The 21,024-nt window shown below is 33.0% G+C and overlaps 1 protein-coding gene across 1 annotated transcript in view; it reads left to right on the top strand.

The window, feature by feature from the left end:
- The window catches only part of LOC140450374 (uncharacterized), a 1,628,978-nt gene that overhangs the window by 1,222,355 nt on the left and 385,599 nt on the right, over positions 1-21,024 (top strand). The window contains exon 6 of the mRNA XM_072543970.1: positions 11,738-11,755. Within this exon, the coding sequence (XP_072400071.1) occupies positions 11,738-11,755 (18 nt within the window). The remainder of the gene's footprint in view (positions 1-11,737; positions 11,756-21,024) is intronic.

Below are 21,024 nucleotides of genomic sequence, written 5' to 3'. Positions count from 1 at the left end.
CTTTAAAGTTTTCAAAAATGCTTTTTAGTTTTCTCAGGATTTGAAAAAAAAATGGATACATTTAAAACACATTGAACATTTTGACAGGCGACATTTTGTGCCTTTCCCCTTTAATACCTTACGATTACAACTACTATTACTTACCTTATATAATTACGATTAGAAAACTATTCAAATTCAAAATAAATAGGATCAACTTCGGAATCCGAGTCGTCTTGAGGGTTAATAATTAACGGTTGGTCTCTACGGTCGCATCAATTATGTGATATCTTGATATTATCAAGATCCCACATTTTTTGTTATTCTTCTATTACATGTCTTACTGCATCTTTCCAGTTTTGTTCTGTAATATGTTGTAAAGACTCGTATAACAATTCACGTACAGCTTGTATTTTATATGACGTATTTTTTCTAGCCACATAACTTTTCATTTGTGCCCAAATGAGTTCAATTGGATTTATTTCGCAGTGGTATGGTGGAAGTCTAAGGACTGTGATGTTTCGCCTTTCCGCCATTTTGTGTACTACGTATTTCTTGAACTTAGATTTGTGTTGCCGGGCAATTTTTTAAAGTTCTGCTTTTACCATTCCATCTTCGTAAGGCAGATACTTATTCCGCAGCCAGTCAAGAATATCCTGTTTCTTCCACGCAGTCGTTGGAAGTCTTTCTACTAGTCGTGAATGATAAGGTGCATTATCTAATACTATAATTGAATTTGGTGGTATGTGTTCAATCATCTGCTCAAAATACTCTTCGAAAACATCAGCTGTCATCTCCTCATGATAGTCTTTTGTGCTTTTGGACTGAAATTCTAAGAAACCATGCTTAACAAATCCTTTTTCACTGCCAATGTGAGAAATTATTAATCTACTGCCTTTACCAGAAGGTAGGAAGATACCAGTAGACCAACCTTCCATAAAGGCTTGCCTGGAGCTTAATATATTTTTATCTGACCAAATTTTTTAGAGTATGACCTGAGTTTACCCACGTTTCATCCTGGTAGAAGATTGACCTTCCTTCAGCCCGGAATTTTCGTATGGATCTTAGATAATTTCTTCTCCAACATAATATCTCCTTCCGGTCAATCAAAAGTGATATTCGGTCTGATTTCTTCCACCGGAAATTTGATTCTGTTAAAACTTGCCACAATTTAGTTCGTCCGATATGAGGCAAATCCAAGTCGTCTCTAACTTCTTGTAAAATTTTGTTTAGGTTTGGTATTTCTTTTTTGAAAAAAAATTCATGAATTTTCCTTCGAATACCATTTTTGGTAAATTCATCAATTTCAATAGGCTTTTTCCCTCTCTTTATGTGTTCGTTTGTGTTTGGGTTAGCTATACCGTGTTTTTTTCTTTCTGATAGGAACCTATATATTGTTGACTCCCCTACGCCAGTCATGTTGGCACAACTTTCGACTATGTTGCGAACAGTGTTTGTGGGATTCTGAGAAACCAGAGCATCGTGAACATTCAGGACAATAGTCTTCTCTCTTGGTGAATAGACAGACTTACTGACTGTACGCAACAGTACCAGTGTAAAAGCCATCACAAACAATCCAACAAAACGAGCACGAGCGAAAGGTACGTATATGTTCGTAGGTATATGGAATAAAAAATCACTCACGCATTGCATATAATTCGCAAAAGAAATATTCGAGACGCTAATTATTGAAAAAAATTGTTTTCGTTCGTAATAACTTCACCCTTTCAAGTTAAGTTTCGAATATAAACTGTACAGATGAGGCACGTGGCCAAAGCCGGCATCTTTATACCAATTATATTATTAAAAATCTGGAGAATTCCATCCTAATTATCTTGCAACGAATAGTACCTTCGGATATGAATTCCAGGTTTTCTAGTAAAGTGATTAAACGCGAAGATTAGTATTGAAATATCCAAAGAGATAAGGTATTCTTATTTACAAAATTGTTAATGGTTAAATTCTTATTTTTATTAATATAATATAATAACCAACATAAGCCGTGAAAGTTTTAATTGTTTTTTGCTAAATATATTAGTATTAAAACATTATTAATATTATATATAACAGTATTAAAACATTGTATTATTATTAAATGAATAAACACCTCAGGAACGCCAATGATGATACAAATTTTACGACCGTTTTATGACTTTGAGGCACATTTCGTGCTCTCAACAATTTGTGAACGGAGAATAGAAAAATCTCCAGTTTTAACAAGAAAAAATGTCACATGTGCCAATCAAAAAAGGACAGGAAACAAAAACAAATTTGTGAAATATGCAGTAGAAATGTGTGTAACGATCACTGTACAATTAAAAAAGTATGTAAGTATTGCAACCAAGAAAAATAAATGACTAATCTATGGTTTTTTATTTTTATTGTTTTTTTTTAACCTAATACTTAATAATAATTAATTTGTAATATCAATTTGTTATTCTAGTTGTGAATAAGCTAATCTTGAGGCTTAATCTTAACTAAAATAGTAAATTGATATAGTTTATATAAGTGTTAATTTGTAAAAGTAAAATAATAATATTCTTCGGACTTATGCGTTTTATTCATTTTGTAAAGATTGTTTTTGGCGGTACTTTATACATGAGCTGCTAGTTACCATAATATTTTCTCAGAAGGCTTTTCACACAATAATGAAAGGCAACAACACCGTAATCTTTTTCCAGGATATGCGTAAACATCAACCTCTCTTTTCAACTAAAATGCCTGGTAGATTTACAAAAGTTTTTATTTTTTTATTAATTAAGTCTTTATTTGGCTCCAAGTGTTTATTACTTGTGAATAAATATTTTTTCTACAAAAGTTTCCTTGCATTTGATTATTTTGTGCACAAACTTCGGGTAGATCGCACCCTCCAGGTAGACCGCATACTATAGTAGCACCTTTTTTTTAAATCTAGACAATTTAAATTTAACTTTAATAAAAAATCAAAAAAGAATAGTAGAAATATATGAGTAAATATGAATAGTACTTTCAAGAATAGTGGTGGGCTCAACGGACCCGAGTTGCCCGGTTATGTAAGTAAAATGTGTTGCCTGGATAAGGATTAAAAACCATAAAAAGCACAGAGATCTATTGTGTTATGCTATAAACAGTTTATTCTATATTTTTTTGAATTACTTTTGATAATTTAATGTGCCATATAATTTTAAAGAGGTCATTAAACAATAGACTATTAGTAAAATATACAAAATATTAATTGCAACACTCTCGTGTAAACACAAATTATGAAAATTTTTCCTTCCGCTGAAGGGAGCTGCTTTTTTAAGTAAATATTAAATTAGGACTTGTGCACAAAACAAAAATCTGTTACATCAACCAGAAACTTCTTCTGTTCTGTCTGAGTTAAATCTCAGAAAACAAACAATTAGGAAATATTTAGCTGACTGCCCTAATCTCTCTTATCCCGAAGCGGAAATGGTAAAGAATGTCAAGGAAAACCTCAAACAGTGAAACATTTGCCAAAGTACTTAAATGGTTGGAGAGTATAATCAAGGATTTTACACTCTAACACTCTTTCGAAGTCGACATCTCACGTTCTGCGGTCAGCACACGCTGGGGAGATTCTGTCCCTGCTTTTGCTATTTATCTATCCAAGTATTTCTTACACAGTAATCGAACTAAAATACTCTTTGTAATTCTTAAGAGTTTAAAATATCTTTTGTAGAGTTTAATTAAAATCAAAAGACAGTTTGTTTCTCTTTACTATTCGATAATGCTGCTGTAAAGAAACTTGGAAACTTTATATGTTTTAACTTATTTCTATTCAAGTTTTAAATGTAAACAAATTTGAGAGGTAATGCTTTTGGTAAATAATTAATCTGGTGTAGACCAGTCTACAACAATACTATTGACATAAAGTAATACAGATATTAACAGTTTTTAAGTCTTAGGGATTACTTTGTATCAATAATCACGATATGCGCTAGTCGCAAACATTGTGTTTAATTTTTTATTTAACAAAACCTGAAAAATAACGAAAATTTCCGCTTTTTGCGCCATTATTTTTGTCTATAATTTGAAAGATGTTGCTCCTACATAAAGCACAAAATGCAAAAATAGGCAAAACAACAATAAAAGATCTGCTGAAAGAAACAGTTGGTGGGTTTTGAATAGCTGAACAAAATGAGAGAGGAGAAAGGCTATTACAATTTGTCATTGTCACTGAACTTAGTATCATAATCACCATGCTTAAGCATCGTCTGCGGTGACTATCAACTTGGATTTCATCGAGGGGAAGATATAAAAACCAAATTGATTATATTCTTGTCAGCAAACGATGGAAAAGTTCAGTAGTCAACGTAAAGACGAAACCAGCGGCTGATTGCGAAACAGACCATAAACTGTTACAATCCAAATTCCGTAGTATCAAATTTTGTGAAAAAACCGAAACAAATTAAACAGTTAAATATATACCTAAAGACCCTGTAAAACACAAAGATACACAAAGACATAGTAACACACCAAACATTACTGGCGATCCCAATCAAACATGGGAACATACAAAGACGTGGATTATAGACGCAATAAATATTACCAACCCCAAAGAATCCCCAAGGAAAGAAAAACACTGGATGACTGATGAGACACTGAACCTAGCAGAAGAACGAAGAAACATTAGAAACAATGCTTCAAATCCAACAGAAACTGGAAAACAAGATATTAAATGTAAACAGACGTATAAAATCATCAAGTAGAAGAGACAAAAATAATCATATTAAAGAAACATGCAAACAACTACAACAACACGCCGACCGTCAAGAATCTAAAGAACTGTTTGCCAAAGTAAAATACTTAACTAAAGAATTCAATCCACAAACGCAGATAATTAAAGATAACTTGGGAACGATCATTACCAATCCAGAAGGCATAGCAGCGACATGGAAACAATATTGTAAAATGTTGTTTCATAGTGACCATGAAGACGTGAATCCAGAAGCAATAAATGACGAAAAGGAACCACATATTTTAAAATCGAATATAGAAACCGCAATAAAAAATTAAAAACTGTAAAATCTCAAGGAGAAGACGGAATCACGGCGGAAGCACTTAAAGAAATGGGAGACATAGGAATTGAAGCAATGTTCAAACTGTGTAATGAAATCTGGAACACAGGACAATGGCCAGATGATTGGTGTAAGCTCAATTTCATACCCATTTATAAGAAAGGCTCACCAACTGACTGTAATAACTACTGCACTATAGCACTGATCTCCCACGCAAGTAAAGTTCTGCTAACTATAATTGACGAAAGATTAAAATCAATACTTCTATCACAGATCCCACAAGAACAATGTGGACTTGTCCCTGGAAGAGGCACACGAGAACAAATTCTCAATCTCAGACTAATTATAGAAAACTCTAGAGAATTTAATCTAGAAACATATTTGTGCTTCGTCGACTACTCGAAAGCGTTCGATAATGTAAAGTGGCATAAAATGTGGGGAATACTGAGAGAAATATGTAGGCACCCCCGAACATTTAATATACCTACTGAAACAACTGTATATCAACAACACAGCAAACGTAAGAGTCAACAACGTATACGGTGTTCGTCATGGATGTATTATCTCTCCCACGTTATTCAATATATATAGCGAACACATCATGCGCATTGTATTCGACGGATGGCAAGGAGGAATATCAGTCGGAGGCGGAAAAATCAGCAATTTCCGCTATGCTGACGACACTTTAGTACTATACAGCGTTCCACGTTAAGAAAATAACATTAGGCTTATGGAGATCAGTGTTGCCAAAACTCTCAGGCATGCGGTTTACTAGATTGTCGATATATTTTTCGAATTTTCATTTTCAATTAACATTTAACTGTAAAGTCAGAATAACAACTGAAGAACCACAAAGCCTTATTATCATTATGTAGTCTCAGAGAACGACATAAAATCGCTGACATACGTACACCGTATTATTTTAAGTTGCAATTAGTAATTAGATATATGCATTCTAAGCGGTCCGTTTATTTGCTTTTAAACCTTTAATAGCCGGCAAAGTGGATGATTTAACTAAACAATATTTTCTACTGATTTCCATGATTCATGGTATATGATATTCTTACCGAAAAACAAATAAACTGTCGTTACTATAATTAAAATAAGATAAAATAAAATTATCTTTTGTAAATACTATTTATTTAATTAAAATCATTTTCCCTACTTTTCATCTCTTGTTTCGAATGGGCACTTTTGGTCAATTACGTTAAAAAACATTAATTTAATAATTCATGTCTGTGAAAACGAAAATACAAATTATATACAACCTTGAATCGTGCTTGTGTTCGTTCATCGTGGCATCGCTGCGCTTCTATCGTCCATCAGAAATACATGGCCCTATCTCCGCAATGTTATTTTCTTAACGTGAAACGCTCTATAGCATCATCAACAAATGACCTTGAATACATCATGAACAGACTAGATACTATTAGTCGTGAATATGGACTTAAAACTAATGTACAGAAGACCAAGGTAATGATAGTCGATCGAATTAAAAATAACCAGCCGGAAATACAAAACGTAGCGGGGTTTGAAGTGGTGAGCCGTTTCAATTACTTAGGTTCTGTTATCACAAACAATGGTGGATGCGAATAAGAGATACGTCGACGTCTCACAATGGCCAGATCAGCAACGGTCAAACTTACTAAAATCTGAAAAGATACGGACATAACCAGGAACACGAAACTTCGCCTAGTACGGACGCTTATCTTTCCTATCGCTACCTATGCGTCAGAAACTTGGACCATTAAAAAGTCCGACTCACGACGTATAATAGCCTTTGAAATGTGGGTATATCGTAGAATGATGCGCATACCCTGGACAGCACATCGCACAAATGTCCTAATATTGACAGAACTCGACATCAATACTAGGCTTACCATAATCATCAACCAAAATATATTGAGGTACTTTGGACACATTACCAGACGAATGGAAGGCATGAAGAGGTTGGTGGTTGAAGGCAAGGTAGATGGTAAAAGAAGTTACTCTCTATCTGAGGCAGCACACTGCGCTCAGGAGAAAGAAGAATGGATAGCAACCATTAGTCAAATACCATAACGTCACTACATCCTTACGAATAATAAAGGATAGAGGACGAGTAGGCTCCTACAAAAAAATTGTAGAAGGTAAAGTTTTTTTATCAATTTTGAAGTTTTTTCAATAAATTTTTTCGTCCCTTAGAATATAATTTACAGCTTTCATATTACAAAGAACTTAATATAAATGCACAGGAAGTTCGGAAAATACTTAAAAACCTAAAGAATAGAAAAGCAGCAGGTAAAGACGGAATACCAAACGAGTTACTGAAATATTGTGGAGCAGCAATTACAGAACAATTAACAACATTAATTAACAAAATTATAAAACACAATAAAATACCAGAAAGGAGATTCAAAAAAGGAAATAAAAAACAGCCAGGAAACTACAGAGGTATAAACTTGTTAAATACTACACTAAAACTTACAACTAACATTTAAAATTTTATAATTGCTACTAAATCAGAGGAAAAGTTTAGCAGATGAACAACAGGGTTTTTGTAGTGGAAGATTGTGCACAGATGCAATATTCGTTATAAAGCAAATTATTGAGAAATCACTAGAGTAAAATAGACCAGCATTTCTGTGTCGAATTGACCTAAAAAGGCGTTTGACAGAGTAAGACTCAAACATATAATCCATCTTCTGTATAATAGAGAAGTTCCCCTAAATATTATAAAAACTATCGAAAACATTTACCAAAATAATAAAATGTAAGTCAGAATAGATGGACAACTTACAGAACCTATAGAAATAGGCAACGGAATAAGACAAGGAGATTCAATGAGCGCCATTCTCTTCAATTTGATCATGGATGAAATCATTAAAACCGTTAACAAAGGAAAAGGATACAGAATGGGAAACAAAGAAATCAAAATACTCTGTTGCGCAGACGACGCAATATTGATAGTCTGCCAAGAATGGTCCACAGATTTAACAGAAGAGCAAAATAATTTAATATGACAATCTCATCTCAGAAAACTAAAACAATAGTAGTCAACAAAGAACCAACCAGATGTAGAATAGAAATTGATGTCATCAGTATTGAACAAGTAATGTAAATAAAATACCTGGATCTAGCTATGGAGACCTGGACAAAGAAGTGCGAGATCAAGTACAAGAAGCAAATAGACTGCCAGAATGCCTGAAATAGCAAGAGATAAGTCACCAATCAGCAGAAGTATCGGATACCTCGCAAAAGATGAAGTGGCAACCTTTCATAGAGGTATTATTCCGCCAATGAATAAGCAAAATTGCTTATAAAGAGGAAGAAGAAGAAGAGAAGAATTTCGTTAGGATCGGTTTAATAGTTTTTGCCTAATAATTTTGCAGTCAAAATTTCCCCATTGGAAACTTGACTCCAAATTTTAAGGTATTATTCGGCATCACAAAAAAAGAAGATTCACCAAATTTTAGCACAAAATATTGCCACATAACTTTAAAATTCCATCATTCCTCAAATTTCAACAATCGTTTTTTTGCCTTAACTCGCTTTTTTTAGTAAAAGGTTTTTTTGTGCTTAAAACTATTAAAAAACATGCATAGCTCAAAAATAATATATATATGGTGAATGATTACCAAAACCATATTCCAAAGAATTTTTTCAGAGTTTTTAAAGTGGTACAAGGCAGTTTTTGCAGTTTTTTCTCCGTTTACTGAGTTAAATTTTCAGTTTGAAATGCGGTACTATTTTAAGTTATCTGAGTAAGTAGCAATAAATACTCAAATACATATTTAAGTAAAGTTATTTGACATCAAAAGATTTAATTTGAATTCCAGGTGAACCATTTTGGACTGTTAGAACTAGAGTTATGTTGATTTAAACGACGAAAAACTGTTTCTTTCGCCGTACATATTCATATATTTGTGTCCTTGGAGGACACTTAATTGGTTTCATTATCCAGGGCTTTCATTTGACACTTCGACAAAAAATTGGTTGCTGTAATTTTAAGATAATATTTAACAAACTAAATAATTTAAAGTTTTATGTTAGTTTAGATTTAAACACCCAGAGCCACCTAGAAAAAAAATCCTAACTACCAACTGACATGAATAAACTTAATATTGTTCTGAATCTATTTTCTTGTGGCATTTTACAGTAAATACTATTTAAATGGGAATAAGCCACAATTAAAGATTAAAGTAAGTTTTTTGACGTTTCAATTTCCAGTTCGGAAATCGTTCTCAAAATACAACCATTAGAAAATTACGTTAGGCTTTCACGGCCATCGTCTAACTTGTTAAGCTGTTTGTTCAGGCTGTTAGGCCGTTGTCTTCTGAGATTAGTTCTCGACGTTTCGCCAACACTAGAGGTTGGCATCTTCTGGACATGTTACTGCTTCGCTTGTAAGCTGAAACTGACTAAAGTCTCCAGATGGCCGTGAAAGAGTATGGCGAAGACCACATGAGCGTTTTGTAGAATGTACTTTCAGTCCTAGGGTAGGCTATCAAGGGGGCTCAATTATGGTTTGGGCTGAAATTTTTCTAGAGGCACGTACAGAGTTAAACATTGTTCAAGAGGCTCCAAGATTTTGTTGTGCCTTATGCTGGTTTTGTTGAAAATTACTTTGTTTTGATGCATGATAATGCCAAGCCTCAGAGTGCGAAAATTACTCAACAGTTTTTAAATGAAGTAAACATTCCTGGAATGGATTGGCCAGCATTGAGTCCAGACGCAAATCCAATCGAACATGTTTGGGACATATTTGGGCGAAGGACACGAAGTCGTGTTCCTGCCCCTTTAACTTTAAATCAGTTACAAAAAGCCCTTTTAGAGGAATGGGAACTTTTTCCTCAACAGGACATTTCTCATTTGGTTTTAGGCATGCCAAGGAGAATTCAGGCAATAATTCGAGCACGTGGAGGAAACATTCATTATTAAAATCAGTTTGGCCGGACACATGATTTAAGTTTTCATTAATTCAGTGTCATTTTGTTACACAAATTACTTATGTTTTTTTTCTTAATTTTTAAATTGTTATCTACCGAAACAGTTCTTTGTTCAAAACTTAAATTTTTATTAGAAATTACTTAAAACGGTTTTTTTTTTGTGTCGGTGAGTGTATATTATTTTAGTATTATGGAGAAACCTCAGAAGAATCTTTAATATCCACGTATCATTTTTATTCGTTATTAAATTTTTCTTTACATAATTAAATTAATTTTTGCCCCCTCAAATTATATAATCAAAAGAGATATTAAAACATTAGTGTGATTTTTGTGAAAATTAATTTAATATTGGTGTGTTTCAAAATAGATTTTACGTTTATCTTACAGACAAGTAACCACAACATAATTTGACGTGAAAAGAAGGGTACATTTTACTCTGAATGTCTGAATAAATAAATGTCTATCCTACAGATAACTATCTGTCAGATAGGACAATATTTTTGTGAAGGTGAAAAGACCGGCCCTTTCATGAAAAAAGTTTATGATTTTAAAAATTTAATTTTTAATTCTTTTGAAAATTTTGTTGATCCTACAAAATTGGCTGCGAATTTGGTAATCGGTAAAAAATATAATACAAAACTCGATCTTTCCCAACAAATTAATGGCCAAACTAGAATTACGCTGATTTTTTTACGTCGATCGGTTTCATAAGAGGACTTTACGCAAAAGTTTAGCGATTTTCCAAATTGACTTAATTGTTATGAAATTTGTACAACAAATTAAAATATCATTAAGCCTAATATCATTTACACTAATTTATCATTCAGACTGGTGATAGCAAGGGATGAGGTTCCCTATCACATGGTGGAAAAAACCACTACATATAATTTCTCTCAGCAGAGGTTCAGGCTAGTAAATGAACGTGAAATACGGCGATAGCGTGTAAACGCGCGTAAACTTTGAACAGCCATATCTGAACCAACTTTTGTTTTACAGAAAAACAAAAAAAACCAAAACGTTCACAAACCCAAAACCTATATTTTCTTAGACCTTATGATTTTTCGTATCACCAATACTTTTTAAGTCATTTTAAACAAAGCCATTTTTTTCAAAATTTCAAAAAAGATGTCCTTTTTTTTTCAAAAAGAAACATTTTAAATTAGCCAAACTTACAGATCATATAACCAATACATAAATAAAGTAAATTATAAAGCGGCAATGATTAATTATATTTAGGGTGCTAATTAGGGGGTGCTTTTCACGATTTTTTTACCAAAAAAAAGGGATTAGCTCGCTTAGATTTGATGCTAAAAACTTTTTTAAATCCACAAAAATAAAGCTTTTTTAAACACTTTTAAAAGATGTTAATGAGTTTAACCCGAAAACTGCTTTATTTTTTGGATTATTTCACGGAGAAGTATTCGATTTGACAAATAGGAACCTACATCTCATAAGCTACAACTCTGCTTGTACTGGTCTATAGACTTCATAGGTACAAATTTTTTTTGTCTTTTTACATAGCTACATTTCTGCTATAAATATTTTTTTCGATAAATACTTACTTTTTGAGTTATTTGTGAAAAACCGTCTGAAAACGTAGTTTTATTTTGAAAAATGAACACTCACAAATAACTCAAAAATATTGACTTAGTCAATTTATCAAGTTTTAGACTTTTTTTGAACGTATGTTTTTCACTCTTGAGAAGCGGTGGCTTTATTCTCCCAAGTATGAGGTTTAATATTTGTATTAAAAATACAATAAACACTATCTAATTATAATTTAATTAACTGTTTTCTTGTTTGTTGCAGGGACTACTACTATGACAGGTAAGATTAATTTATTTCACATAAATAGAAATATACCCGATTTATTCTACTAAAGAGATAATAGATTTAGTCTTTTAATATTAAAAGCTCGTATTTAATTTGCCTTCTCCTCAGCTATTCTAGCTCTTTTAATTAATTCCCAGCTCAATTCTGGCTCCATATTCACAAATAAAATTACAAATGTTTCGTGAATATGGTGAATGCGATAATTTTAATTAAGTCCGACTAAACAAAAATGTCTTCTCCCCAAACCGCATTCAATTCATCTGCCACGCTGAAATTTTCAAATAACGGGATCCACACCGAAGCATAATCCTATAAATTTGATTTTAGTTTTGTCATGTCGAGGATTCTACGCAATGTAAACACATATAGGTGATAGGGATGGGTATACCGGTTACAATTTTGTAGCATGACATAACCGCTAATATATACTTGATTAAAAATATATAAACATATATTTGACAAGTAAAGATTGACCAACCTAAAGGTTTTCAAGATATACCAAGCTTAATCGGTGTATACATTCAAGATTTCTCCATATTATTTGAGGCAACTAGTCTACTGTTACTATAAAATAATCGTTACTTGTGCGAACGGCACTCAGGGTTTGTTAGGAGAGCTGGGGTCGTGGATAAGTAAACGACAAGGGGTCGGATTGGGGCAACTACAAAAATTTGAAACAAAAGGTCATAAATCTCTTGGGACAAACAAAACAAAAAGAAACAGGAAACACCATGAGTAATTTAAAAATGGCGCCACTTCGAGGTGCCTAATTATAACCATTACAACAATTAGTTGTAACTAGGGAAATAATTATCAGAAATGCAAAACATATCTTTTTCAAATGAAACTCAAAAAAGGTTAGTTTACAAAAAAAATAAACAAAATGTTAAGAAACAAAATTTAACATTTATTGTTGTGTCACCACAAACGGTTACAAAATAGACAGTGTAAAAATGTTACAACAATAGTCACAAAATACAAAAATACAAAAAAAACTTCCATGTGTCATCTGTTTACAAATTCCAGGACTTGGAGATACTACATTAACTTACAAAATTGCATGGAGCTTAACCTTTTTTTTTAGAAAACAAAACAAATCAATATCAAAAATACTAAAACGGGCTGTCATAAATTAACAATAAATTTAAAACAATTAAAATGACAGCTAAAGTTAAAACCTAAAATTTACAATTTTTAAAAAAAACAAAAATTTAAATTGTTACGAAAGCAATTATTGTTATAAAAAATTGTTTGTCCTGACTTAAGAAAACAAACAAACACTAAAAAGTTACCTGAGTTTCACAAAAATTACACTTGAGCTGTACACTGGACTTCTTAAAAACTCAACAATGGCTGGGAATCTCTGACACACGAACAAAAAGGAAATTGGGACACTGGAACACAAACCTTGGAAACTAAACTGGACTTGGCTTCTTAAAAACAGAAATAGGTACAACTGAATACAATGGCAACATTTCAAAACTCACTTAAAACTGTAACTGAACCATTAAACTGCTACTATATTTTACATATTCTTCTTAAAAAAAGACGAACAACGAGGAACATTTCAAATTTGACGTAAAATTTGGACATAACGCTGAAGACCATCGCTCTTCACCGCGTCTCCAACGAAAGTGACGAAATTATCTTTAAAAATTGATCGCATAAGTTGGAATAAACAAACGATGGTTGAAACGCAAATCATTTATTAGAAAACGCAATATCAAGAAGTTCGAATAAAACATTAAAAGAAATACCGAGGAAGTACACATCTGTTAAATAATAAACAACTCTAAAATGGTTTATATTAACTCGAGCCGACCTAAGAAAGAATTGAAATATATTACGGGTATTTTAACTTAAAAGATACGAACTAAGAAACATAAAAAAAATTCTTCGTTATTATAATGCATATATGAGAGGATTTCAATTTAATACATATACGAGAGGATTTCAAGAAATTTACAAATGCTACACTGTATGTACAACACTTCTTCTTCTTTTTGTGTAGACATGAATCTGTCTGTTTTTCAATGTGCCTTGAGTAAGTTGTCGTTCCATCGTTTTCTGGTTTTCCTACTGATCGTCTTCCTATTGGGGAACCGTCTTTTGCCGTCTTTGCTACTCTATTTGTTGTCATTAGGCTTATATAATCGTTCCTTTCTACTCTTTTATTTCTTACCCAGTTCTTGATGTTCTTCACCTTAGATCTACGTCGTATATCTGTACTTCTAGCTCTGTCCAATAGTGTCTTTTCATAAATTTTTTTAAGTGTTTTCATCTCTGCTGTTTCTAACATTCTTTTTGTCCTCTCTGTGTCAGGTCGTATTTGTGTCGCGTATGTCATTATTGGAGCAGCCATGGTCGCCAACATCCAAAACGGATAGGCAATACAACAAGAAGAATATGCGGCTCTGTTTGCTCCATTCACTTGATCTTCCACTTCAGTTTCAAGTTTTTTGTAGCTATATAATGTAATGCCTAGATATTTAAACTCCATCACATCTAGTATCTGACCTTCTAGCTCCAATTTACATTTTAGTAAATTTGCTGTTGTAACCTTGCATTTTGTCTTTTTTGGGGAAATTAACATGTTAAATTTTCTGGCGGTTATATTACATTGGTGCAGCATACGTTGCAAATCATCATTATGTACAACAAATCATTGTATATCTTTCTGTATACCATGTATCACAAAAAATTATTTAAACATTCCTTTATAAAAGGTATAAATTAAAACACCCTATCGGGCTACATCACCCAACGTTTTCGGAAAAAATATTCCATCATCAGTACTATCTGGATGTAGGCTCCAAACATATACATAATAATGCTCTCATAACATGACCAAAGTATTTTAATTGTTGGAAACGAACTTACTGAACATTTCAGTCGCGTCTATCTTTCTTATTTCCGCTTCTCGTAGAATCCAAGATTTATTCCGTATGTTTGCAATATGTAAAACATATTCCTTTTCTATTTGGTCTTTCTCTGCTTTAGTGTTATGTAGATTACGAGTGAGACAATGATTTTTTTCGGTGCAAAAAGCCGATAATAGACTCAGTATTGAATATGTGCTTTTGGTGGCTGGCTGTGTTCTATATCAAAAAAAAGGAACAGCTATATATTGCAAATTAAAAGGGAAAAGCCTGAGATGGTGAAGCCAATATTAGAAATTATGTAATATTTATGGTTAAATAAAATTTAAAATTAATTAATCATTATTTTAATAAGGTTAAATAACAGGGAATGTAACCAATACAAGAGAAAATATAAAATTTACTTGAAGTACTACAATAGAATAGGCTTAGCTCAAGAGAATGAGAGTAGTGCTCAGAGAGGAGGTTGGCACGTTTGCTTGCCTGTAGTAACCTAAGGTTAAATCAATCCTAAGATGATCTTGAGATGGGCGCCAGGGTGAATTTTGAATATCACTCCAATTTGGGATATATGTAGTTATATACTAACTGAAAAATAAATGATAGGAAACAAATAAAAATCAGAAACGCTTTATACACTATATTCCAATCTTATGTACTATCCCAACCCTATACTTATTTACACTAAACACTTATTAAAATATATCCCCAAAGTACATATTCACAAGAAAAAACAGTTACCTAAAAATATGACCCAAAATATAATTATATACAAAAATTTTTCTTCCCAGTTCTCTAACAATGAGATAAAATGTTCTGGGATTACTGTTTAGGATAACTCACTTGGAGTAAATAGTAATTAAAATATTAGAAAATAATTAAATACTTATATAAGTTACAAAAAAGGCAGTTTAAATAATCTGAGACTAGTCAGTTAAGACACTAGAACCATACATACATCAATTTGATATATGAGGGTATATACAAATTACCATAAAATTGGATAATATATCCTGACAACCTATTAAGTGTAATATAAAATATTAATAAATAAATAAATTTAAAGTAAATAAGGAATAACAAAATTAAAGCAATTGAAAGGATTCAAAGAGTTGAGGGTACTAACCAGGGATTGTGCACAAATCTGTTTCGTAACCCACTTAGGCTGAAGGCCTAAGTATCCGAGGATATAATATTTATGTAATATAAAAAAATTGAAATTTGAATTATTAATAGCTTTAACTAGAAAGTAAATGTCCTTAGTAACCCTTTTACTGGAAAGGCAGTTCCCTAATCCGCTGTCCAGGGTCCAGGTAGTGGATGGGCTCTAGGATGGATCTGCCTATGTTCTTTCTATCCGCCACGGACGGGCAGACCAACCAGAAAATCAAACTAAAATTCTTCCCAAAATAAAGTCTTCTTCCCAAATCCAAAATTAAAAATATTCTTCAATAGAGATATAAAGATAGGTCAAAAAAATACAAAGATAGGTCCAATGATTGGAGCCGGCAAGCTACAAGATAAAAAAAACATTTTTATTCTGTCTTCATATACTTATAGTTTTTGTTCACATGACAAAAACTGGAATATATTGATCATTAAGTGACCTTGACGAAAATATTTAATATTTCCATACTGGAATTTACTTATATATGTATAGAAAAAATAAGAATGATTTTTGGATAGGTCTAATAAGGTGAGAAGATTTAAATGATTGAGAACTGGCAAGTTTAAATGGAAGATGTACGTGTATTGAAAGTACTTACCAGAACCTCGGAGTGATTTTTCCATAAAACAACGTAACTTTCTAAATAAAATGATACATAAACTAAATACTTTTCACAACTAAAATTTCACATTTCCCAAAACCCATAAAAAACTTAAACATTTTTCAAGCTCCTAAGTTCTGCCTGCCGTGATAACTTAACTCATTCCTTCTTGAAGTTGTGTTCTAAAATGAACATGGCCCCTGGCCAGTATTCGTTGTCCCTTTAATGACAAGGAAATCGATTCTATTGTAAATCGATATATTAAATTGTATTATAAATTGCCTACTTTCACGGCGGCGAATTAGTAGCTATGTAGGGATTCGGTTTCATTATTTGAAAGATTTTTGAAAGTGTTAGACTATTAACGATCGTATCGTTACAGCTGGTACTTTTGGTAACAGTTTTCGTTACTGGCGAGTTAAACCTTGAGGGCTAAAAATATTCAACAAAAGTCTTCCCCTTGAAAAAAATACCTTGTGTCTTTTTGATTGTTCATATTATTTACAAGAATACACATATTAAGAAAAATTTTAAATTTTCACTCTGTATATTGTTGTCTTTTTATGTAGTTTTTAGATTAAATCAGTCTCTTAATCATTACATAGTGTGTAAATACTATTTTGTATAAACAAAAGTTGCCGTGAAACGACAAACCCGGTGATTATTCCAAACAAATTCACTTTTCACGCATCTCTCCCTTGTCTATAGAAACTACTGTTTAAGAAAGCTCAAATAGCTCATTAATATGCAAAGATGTTCCACGAATCTTGCTAATAACCCAAACGAAAGCACACCTTTGTCTCACCCTGTGTGCTTTATACGGAAAATAATAAGCTTAGGGTCGTTAATTAATGCCGACAAATTCTGACAAGATTAAACGGTGTTCCATGGCGGCAAAGTGGTGCAGTGTGCAGCGTAACTTTGCAGGTTCAACACTCCACACGCCCAACGGACCTAAATTATAGCACTTCTCGATTTGTACTGCTATGGCTTTTCCACGGCGATTTTATTTCGGCAATTAATTCTTTTGTTTTTTCTGCTGGAGGTAGTAGAATTTTTCTGCTCATTATTATAAATAAAAACGAAGAGAATAAAATAAAGAAAAACATGGCGTTTATCCGCGAAGTTTATGGTAAGCACAGTCGAGTTGAAATCAGGCGGTAATTCTAAATGTTGGTTGTACAGAAAAATAATATATCGATTAAAATAGCCAGGTAGACACGCATCCTATAACTTACAACGTATTAAGTATATTTTTGATGTTTTTAAGAAACATTTTTTCAAATCATTCAAGTAAATTGATTTTCTTAAATAGTGATTTAGACTTTAGTGAAACGGACTGAGATAGTACTAGAGCAGGAAAAGTTCGACAACGGCCCATACATAACAGAAGATGAGGTATTAGAGGCGATAAAGTGAACAAAGAACAACAAGGCAACAGGTCCTGACGAAATACCTGTAGACATAATACGGTTAATAAAAGAACAGCAAATTAGAATATTGGTCGACTTATTCAATACAATATACAGTACAGAAATCCTTTCCAGAGATTGGCTGATGTCAACATTCATAACAATACCAAAAAAACCAAATGCAAAAGAACGCCAAGACCACCGGATAATAAGTTTAATGAGTCATACGCACAAAATATTTTTAAAAATTATACACCGGAGAATACACAACAAACTTGAGCAGGATATAAGTGACACACAATTTGGATTTAGAAATGCACTGGGAACGAGGGAAGCCCTGTTTGCTGTGAATGTACTTGTGCAAAGGCGCATGGATGTTAATCAGCCAGTATATATGTGTTTCTTGGATTACAATAAAGCCTTCGATAAGGTCATATATAACCGTCTTATCAAATTGCTTGAAAAGAAAAACTTAGATATGAGAGACATCAGAATCGTTAGCGCTATCTATTATAATCAGATCGCTGTGGTAAAAGAGAACAACGTCTCTTCAAATGAAATACAGATTGAGAGGGGTGTCAGGCAGGGCTGTGTCCTGTCTCCTACTTTGTTCAATTTGTATTCAGAGGAAATGATCCAGGAAGCACTAGAAGAACTAACTATGGGAATAAAAGTAAATGGCCGACTTATCAATAATATACGGTTTGCCGACGACACACTATTTTATTAGCGGAATGTCTTGAGGATTTACAACAAATGGTTGACAGAGTGGTAGAAGTCAGTGAAGAAAACGGAATGTCCCTAAACACGAAAAAGACACAATTTATGGTAATTACAAAAGCCCAACAGCGCCAAGAAAACATAACAATACATGGAGAACAAATTAAAAAAGTTGAAAAATATAAATATCTGGATACAATAATTAACGAAAATAATGAGTACACAGAAGAGATTAAGGCAAGAATAGGACAGGCAAGAAATTCTTTCAAAAAACTAAAAAAAGTACTCTGTAGCAGGGACATTTCAATTTCCTTAAAGATAAGACTTCTGAGATGCTACGTGTTCTCCGTATTATTTTATGGGTTGGAGAATTGGACATTAAAGAAAGATGTTTCGGACAGATTAGAAGCTTTCGAGTTATGGGCCTACAGAAGGATATTAAGAATAAGTTGGGTGGATAGAGTCACGAATGTCGAGGTGTTGAGAAGAATATGAAAAAATGAAGAGGTTTTAAAAACAATTAAAGTCAGAAAACTGCAATATCTGGGACATGTCATTAGGGGCGAGCGTTATAACTTGCTGCAATTAATAATACAAAGAAGTATACAGGGTAGAAGGAGTCGCGGAAGAAGACGCATCTCCTGGTTAAACAATTTGAGAGCTTGGTTTAACTGCACTTCTGTTGACCTCTTTAGAGCAGCGGTATCGAAAGTGCGAATTACCATGATGGTTGCCAACTTTCTCAGAGGAGATGCCACATGAAGAAGAAGAAGGACCTGATTTTTATATGTACTGATAAAATATGGCATTTGTATAGCTTAGCCATTTTTTTTAATGCAGATCTTGCTTTCGGTATCCTACATTTGATTTCTAGGGAATGGTCCCAAATTTCATTGACATTTATACCAAGGTGGGTGTATGTTTTCACTCTTTCTATTGGTTGACCATTCACTTTAATTCTTTTAATTTGCTGTTCCTTCTTAGAGATCGCTATATATTTTGTTTTCTTAATGTTCAGTGGAAGTCCATATCTCTGACTCACTTATGTGATTCTATTCATTACCTCCTGGACGGCTTCATAATTGTCAGCGAATACCACCGTGTCATTCGCGTATCTGCTGTTATTGATACATTTTCCGTTCATACAAATTCCGGCTTTAACATCCTTTACTGCTTCTTGAAAGATTTTCTCAGAGTATATGTAGAACAGCGGGGGTGATAGTATACATCCCTGTCGGACCCCGCGTTTGATTTTGATATCATCGGATTCTCCTGCCTCTTTACAGATAGACGATGTTTGATTCTAGTAAAGATTTCTCATAATTAGATCACAGGTGTTTATTCCAACTAAATAGTGGAACTCCAAGTGGAACTCTATCACTTTAGCTTAAGTTTATTAAATTACAGTATTAGAAAAACTTTTTCTTCTTCTTCTTTCTACTTGTATGGATACTGTAAAGCCTGCTTCTTCTTCAATATTAGCCTCCTAAATTGTTTTAATTATCGCACCATCTTTTTCTTGGTCTGCCAATACTTCTTCGTCCATTTTTAACTTATCTCGTACTATTCCTACCATCCTATTCTCTGCCATTCTACTAATGTGTTCGTTCCACTCCTAATACCGTTTTGTCACGCATCCATTTATGTCTTGTATATTGCATGCTCTTCTTATGTTTTCGCTTCTCTGCCTATTTTATAGACTTTTCCCTGATATTTGTCAGAGTATTTTCATCTCTGTTGTTTCTAGTAGTCGTCTCGTTTTAGATGTGTCAGGTCTTGTCTCCGCCGTGTTCATATGTTAATATAGGTCTAATTGCTGCTTTATAGATTTTTGTTTTTGTGTCTTGTCTTAGGTGTTTGTTCTTACAGATTGTGTCATTAAGATATTCCGCCGCTTTACTTGCTTTTAAGCCTTGTTGTCGTACTTCTTCTCCAACATCTCCGTAACTAGTTATATCTATTCCCAGATATCTTAACGTTGCTTCCTGCTTTATTATTTTCCCATCAATTTTACATCGTAACAGGTATTTAGATGTTGTCATACATTTGGTTTTTCCTGCTGATATTATATTTTTTGACTGTTGTATTGAAGATGTGTGTTGATCTTTGGAACTCATCTTCTGTCTCGGCGATTAATGGGGCGTCGTCTGCATGATCCATGAACCATGACCTTTCCGTACTGCTTGTATTATTTTGTCCATTATTATATTAAAGAGAAGTGGGTTTAACGAGGCACCCTGTCTGACTCCGCTTTGTACTGATATACACTGTGTTAAATTTCTATTTATCTTTGCCTGTATTTAATTATGGAAGTAGATGTTTTCGATGGTTTGTATAATATTGATTGGTATATTTCTTTTATACACTAGGTGTAAGACGTTTTCGATTTGGATGCGATCGAAAGCCTTTATTAGGTCTATAAAACATAGATAAGTTGGTTTATTGTACACGATGGCCTTTTGTGTGATTTGTCTTAGTAAAAA

Source organism: Diabrotica undecimpunctata, chromosome 9 (assembly GCF_040954645.1).
Source record: "Diabrotica undecimpunctata isolate CICGRU chromosome 9, icDiaUnde3, whole genome shotgun sequence".
Classification (NCBI taxonomy): Eukaryota; Metazoa; Arthropoda; class Insecta; order Coleoptera; family Chrysomelidae; genus Diabrotica; species Diabrotica undecimpunctata.
Note: the sequence above shows the minus strand (reverse complement) of the source record. Positions and strands in the feature narration are given on the sequence as shown.